At 42.2% G+C, this 6,796-nt stretch overlaps 1 protein-coding gene across 1 annotated transcript; it reads right to left on the bottom strand.

Moving 5' to 3' along the window:
- Positions 1–2,116: 2,116 nt before the first annotated feature.
- On the bottom strand, positions 2,117–6,150 carry LOC135506581 (G-protein coupled receptor 35-like). Its single transcript, XM_064925918.1, has 2 exons — positions 6,034–6,150; positions 2,117–2,983 (listed from the first exon to the last, which is right to left on the bottom strand). The coding sequence occupies exons 1-2, from the start codon at positions 6,148–6,150 to the stop codon at positions 2,117–2,119; spliced, it is 984 nt and encodes a 327-aa protein (XP_064781990.1).
- Between the last annotated feature and the right edge of the window lie 646 nt (positions 6,151–6,796).

The following is a 6,796-nucleotide window of genomic DNA, read 5'->3' on the forward strand; positions in this document are numbered from 1 at the left end:
TCACCAAGTTTCAGTGTCAAAATATTTTCGGCTAAGGAGATAAGGCCACGTCGTGATTCGTGATGTTTTGTACATTTGCAATATGATTCCATTCGCCCGGATTTACCGGGACAGCGGAAAAATGACCAAAATTTGATTATTTTATAAAACGGAAACCGAATGTCCGAGAGAGTTCGTTTGATGACTTCCTGGAAGATCTGGCCCTGCCGCACGGCCCGACGCCATCCGCAAATTTTACAAACGTTTTCGGACGTCTAGTAAGGGACCGTACATTTGCAATGTGGATGTTCTCACTAACCATATGGCAAATGTCAAAATGTTCCCTTATTAAGGTATGGAAGGTCAGTCCCATGCATCCACATCTCCATCCATGAATTTAAGAGCGATAACATTTATACAGCCCATCCCTCTGATGTTCACTACAAAATGACGGGTTGCTTGAGCTTAACAACAATGTGGCTGTTTTGGTTTGAACCCTTTACTTCCACTTCAACTATGTTAACAATCTGAATAATGATCCAACAAGATTAATTCACACAGTGCCATTAACAGTGGTAAAATGTAATGTTGATAACAAAAGTCTTATGAAATAATATTAAAACCTGATAAGGCAGGAAACAGTATAATATGTTCAATAGAATCAAAACAGAATGTCAGATGTACAGATAAATGTGGGCTAAATCAGAGTCACACAGAGTGATTCTTGGTGGTCGTTAACAAATCTACTTTGAATTAAAAGTATCCACCTCACACACATGGTTCTGGGCTTAAACAAAATAAGACATCTGTACCATGTCAGATATAGAGATGAAATGTATTACATTTAGAGTTTGCATCACAATATTACACTTTATATAAATCACAGAAGACTGAAATATAACCAAACTGTTAGACATAGAAACACCAGATTTAGACTTTAAATACATGACAGAAGACTGAAATATAACCAAACTGTTAGACATAGAAACACCAGATTTAGACTTTAAATACATGACAGAAGACTGAAATATAACCAAACTGTTAGACATAGAAACACCAGATTTACACTTTAAATACATGACAGAAGACTGAAATATAACCAAACTGTTAGACATAGAAACACCAGATTTAGACTTTAAATACATGACAGAAGACTGAAATATAACCAAACTGTTAGACATAGAAACACCAGATTTACACTTTAAATACATGACAGAAGACTGAAATATAACCAAACTGTTAGACATAGAAACACCAGATTTACACTTTAAATACATGACAGAAGACTGAAATATAACCAAACTGTTAGACATAGAAACACCAGATTTAGACTTTAAATACATGACAGAAGACTGAAATATAACCAAACTGTTAGACATAGAAACACCAGATTTAGACTTTAAATACATCACAGAAGACTGAAATATAACCAAACTGTTAGACATAGAAACACCAGATTTAGACTTTAAATACATCACAGAAGACTGAAATATAACCAAACTGTTAGACATAGAAACACCAGATGTACACTTCATTTTTTTTCTATGATGATTAATAATTATTAAATTATGAAAAAGATGAATAACATTACACCCATGAGGCCACTAGAGGGAGATTCGGTCATTTGACTACAGGAAGCGGCTACAAAAGAGAGAACCCTAAAAATTCGGCACATCTTGTGTTTCTATAAAAGTCAAAACATTCCTCAATATTAGTAGTCGGCATTGTATCATCGTGCTTTCTGATCAAAGACCATGTGAGCTACATGCAACATGTTAGGGATAGTTTCAGTGTCCTTGTGATAATGCCTGAGATGGCCGAGCACTGATGACCCACTGTAATAATACAATAAAATAAACAATTGTTTCAGGTAGGGTTCAAAAGGAAATTATTTTCCTAAAATTATCAGGTTTTCATGCTCATTCCCTTGTGATTCTGGGAATCTTCCAACCGGGATATCTGGAAAACCTTGGGATTCTGGGAAAGTAACAAAATGTTCCAACTGTAATGGCAGGGACAATAAATATACATGTTTCCTGTGGAATTCTATTCCATTGCTACTAAAGACACACAGCATTATTGACATTTAGAGCATTTAGATTTCAGGTAGAAATGCTTCATGTTAGGGGAGATATTCTCAGGGTCCCCTGATACAGGCCAGTTTCCCAGCTCTGTGGAGGTAGAGGAGGGGCTGAACAAACCCAGAGATAATTATGAGGGAGAAAGAGATGGAGAGAGCGAAGTAGAAGTCGTCGAAGTTCAGGTACCCTTGGAAAGACACAGTGACCATGACAGGAAGAACACTCACGACCACAGACACTAGAATTACCAGAATGATCCAGAAAGCCTTTCTCTTCATGTTGTTCATCCCTTCCACCTCTCGCTCTCCTTCCCCCGGCCCGGGACGTCTCAGAGCTCTGAGAACAGCCAGGCAGCAGAACAACTCAATGGAAAACACAACCAGATACTGAGCCAAGTAAAAGTAATAGAAGGTGGTTGAGAAAGACATGAACAATGCAGCAACACAGAACCCAAGAACCACCAGCCAGACAACACCACAACACCCCACCCTGTACCTCAGGGGTTTGTACTTCAGGAAGGTTACAGGGTGGACCACCGCCAGGTAGCGCTCCACACAGATACAGCACTGGAACAGAGGACGACTGACAGTAAGTAAACCCGTAGAGAAAGCCCTGGCAGGCAGGAACAAGCCATTCAACAGATAGTAGTCCAGCAAAGCCAAGAGATTGAATAGACAGTAGATGATCTCAGACACGGTCAGATTGAGAGAGAAGAACTCTGAAGCCATCGTCCCTACAGCTCTGGTCACTATCAGCCACAGGACGTAGACATTGGTGGGGAGACCCAGGATGAGGTTGAGTGCGTAGGCGATGGTGAAGAGATATTTGGTCTGGTCCATGTAGTTGTTTAGGTTGTCCAGGGTAGAGGAGGGAGAGGAGTCGTTCACCACAGAGGTGTTCATCTTCTCTTCAGTCCAATAGAACTAGAATGACAATAGAACTAGAATAGAACCCACGGAATGACAGAGATGTTCTGTGATCTTTTGGGAGTTCCAGGGTTCGTGTGATGACAGATTAAAATGGTAAGAAAGATTTCATGTCAGAGAATCCTTTGCATTGTGATTCAAAATGACATACGTCACAAATGGTACCTAACCAACCGGAGGGAAAGGTGAAGAAGACTTTACCTTCACATGTCACCTTTCATTTCCTATTTAGCTTTAAAATATTATATTTCAGTCAACAATATGAAGCTTATAGCATCTTTAAAAAGTCAACGCCAACTTTGACATCTCACATCTATCAATATATTTTTGCTCCATATTTATTTGATATTACTTAGTCCAATTACAATTGAATCAAAACTCAAATCAAAAGTTTCCATGGGGTCATACCTGTCTCAGAGTAGTGCTCCGTCCCTCTCTTCCTCTGGGAGTTTACAGGTGTAGTGTCTGTCTCAGAGTAGTGCTCCGTGCCTCTCTTCCTCTGGGAGTTTACAGGTGTAGTGTCTATCTCAGAGTAGTGCTCCGTGCCTCTCTTCCTCTGGGAGTTTACAGGTGTAGTGTCTGTCTCAGAGTAGCGCTCCGTCCCTCTCTTCCTCTGGGAGTTTACAGGTGTAGTGTCTGTCTCAGAGTAGTGCTCCGTCCCTCTCTTCCTCTGGGAGTTTACAGGTGTAGTGTCTGTCTCAGAGTAGCGCTCCGTCCCTCTCTTCCTCTGGGAGTTTACAGGTGTAGTGTCTGTCTCAGAGTAGTGCTCCGTCCCTCTCTTCCTCTGGGAGTTTACAGGTGTAGTGTCTGTCTCAGAGTAGTGCTCCGTGCCTCTCTTCCTCTGGGAGTTTACAGGTGTAGTGTCTGTCTCAGGAGCTGAAGAAGCCTGTATAGGACACACACACACACACACACACACACACACACACACACACACACACACACACACACACACACACACACACACACACACACACACACACACACACACACACACACACACACACACACACACACACACACACAGCCTCTAACTCTGTCCATTAACATAACATCAGAGGAGAAGTCAACACAGCCAGGTAATGACCAGGAACCAGATTATTCTAAAATGTTCCTTGATTTCCATCCCTTGCCTTCAGGGACGGACGTTTTGTTTGCATCACCAATGACACCCTATTCCCTAAATAGTGAACTTCCTTTGACGAGGACCCATGTAGGGAAGAGGGTGTCATTTGGAACGGACAATTGGTGACGGACGTCAGAAGGTCATCTCTCTCCAATCAAAGGTGCCTCGGAGAGGCAGTATACCGCCCCATAAAGGTGTCCAACAGTATACCACTCTATAAAGGTGTCCAACAGTATAGCACTCTGTAAAGGTGTCCAACAGTATAACAATCTGTAAAGGTGTCCTACAGTTTACCACTCTATAAAGGTGTCCTTCAGTATACCACTCTATAAAGGTGTCCTACAGTATACCACTCTATAAAGGTGTCCTTCAGTATACCACTCTATAAAGGTGTTTACAGTATACCACTCTATAAAGGTGTCCTTCAGTATACCACTCTATAAATGTGTTTACAGTATACCACTCTATTAAGGTGTCCTTCAGTATACCAGTCTATAAAGGTGTCCTACAGTATACCACGCTATAAAGGTGTTTACAGTATACCACTCTATTAAGGTGTCCTTCAGTATACCACTCTATAAAGGTGTCCTTCAGTATACCACTCTATAAAGGTGTCCTTCAGTTTACCACTCTATTAAGGTGTCCAACAGTATACCACTCTATAAAGGTGTCCTTCAGTATACCACTCTATAAAGGTGTCCTTCAGTATACCACTCTATTAAGGTGTCCAACAGTATACCACTCTATAAAGGTGTCCTTCAGTATACCACTCTATAAAGGTGTCCTTCAGTATACCACTCTATAAAGGTGTCCTTCAGTATACCACTCTTTAAAGGTGTCCTTCAGTATACCACTCTATAAAGGTGTCCTTCAGTATACCACTCTTTAAAGGTGTTTACAGTATACCACTCTATAAAGGTGTCCTTCAGTATACCACTCTTTAAAGGTGTTTACAGTATACCACTCTATAAAGGTGTCCAACAGTATACCACTCTATTAAGGTGTCCTTCAGTATACCACTCTATTAAGGTGTCCTTCAGTATACCACTCTTTAAAGGTGTTTACAGTATACCACTCTATAAAGGTGTCCAACAGTATACCACTCTATTAAGGTGTCCTTCAGTATACCACTCTATTAAGGTGTCCAACAGTATACCACTCTATAAAGGTGTCCTTCAGTATACCACTCTATAAAGGTGTCCTTCAGTATACCACTCTATAAAGGTGTCCTTCAGTATACCACTCTATAAAGGTGTCCTTCAGTATACCACTCTATAAAGGTGTCCTACAGTTTACCACTCTATAAAGGTGTCCTTCAGTATACCACTCTATAAAGGTGTTTACAGTATACCACTCTATAAAGGTGTTTACAGTATACCACTCTATTAAGGTGTCCTACAGTATACCACTCTATTAAGTTGTCCTACAGTATACCACTCTATAAAGGTGTCCTACAGTATACCACTCTATTAAGTTGTCCTACAGTATACCACTCTATTAAGGTGTCCTACAGTATACCACTCTATTAAGGTGTCCTACAGTATACCATTCTATAAAGGTGTTTACAGTATACCACTCTGTCATGACGTTGGCCTCTTTGGGTATAGCAAGCCCACCCCCCTTTTTTTGGTGGTGGTCTAACATAAATATAGGTTGTGTTTTCGCTGTAAAACATTTTAAGAATGGGACATGATGGGTAGATTAACAAGATGTTTATCTTTCATTTGCTGTATTGGACATTTGCTGTATTCGACTTGGCACTCCGGTCCCGCTTGCCATGTGGTAGTAGAGAGAACAGTCTATGACTGGGGTGGCTGGGGTCGTTGACAATTTTTAGGGCCTTCCTCTGACACCGCCTGGTGTAGAGGTCCTGTATGGCAGGCAGCTTTGCCCCAGTGATTTACTGGGCCATACGCAATACCCTCTGAAGTGCCTTGCGGTCAGAGGCCGGGCAATTGTCGTACCAGGCAGTGATGCAACCGGTCAGGATGCTCTCGATGTTGCAGCTGTAGAACCTTTTGAGGATCTCAGGACCCATGCCAAATCTTTTTAATTTCCTGATGGGGAATTGGCTTGTCATGCCCTCTTCATGCCTTACTTGGTGTGTTTGGACCATTCTAGTTCGTTGTTGATGTTGACACCAAGGAACTTGAAGCTGTCAACCTTCTCCACTACATCCCCGACGATGGGGGCGTGTGGGGGCGTGCGTGCTCGGTGCTCCTTTTCCTGTAGTCCACAATCGTCTCCTTAGTCTTGGTTATGTTGAGGGATAGGTTGTTATTCTGGCACCACCTGGCTAAGCTGTCTCGTCATTGTCGGTGATCAGGCCTGCCACTGTTGTGTCATCTGCAAACTTAATGATGGTGTTGGAGTCGTGCCTGGCCATGCAGTCGTGGGTGAACAGGGAGTACAGGAGGGGACTGAGCACGCACCCCTGGGGAGCTCCAGTGTTGAGGATCAGCGTAGCAGATGTGTTGCTACCTACCCTCACCACCTGCGGGGAGCCAGTCAGGAATTCCAGGATCCAGGTGCAGAGGGAGGTGTTTAGTCACAGGTTCCTTAGATTAGTGATGAGCTTTGAGGGTACTATGGTGTTGAACGCTGAGCTGTAGTCAATGAATAGCATTCTCACACAGGTGTTCCTTTTGTCCAGGTGGGAAAAGGGAGTGTGGAGTGTAATAGAG

Source organism: Oncorhynchus masou, chromosome 20, assembly GCF_036934945.1.
Source record: "Oncorhynchus masou masou isolate Uvic2021 chromosome 20, UVic_Omas_1.1, whole genome shotgun sequence".
Lineage (NCBI taxonomy): Eukaryota > Metazoa > Chordata > Actinopteri > Salmoniformes > Salmonidae > Oncorhynchus > Oncorhynchus masou.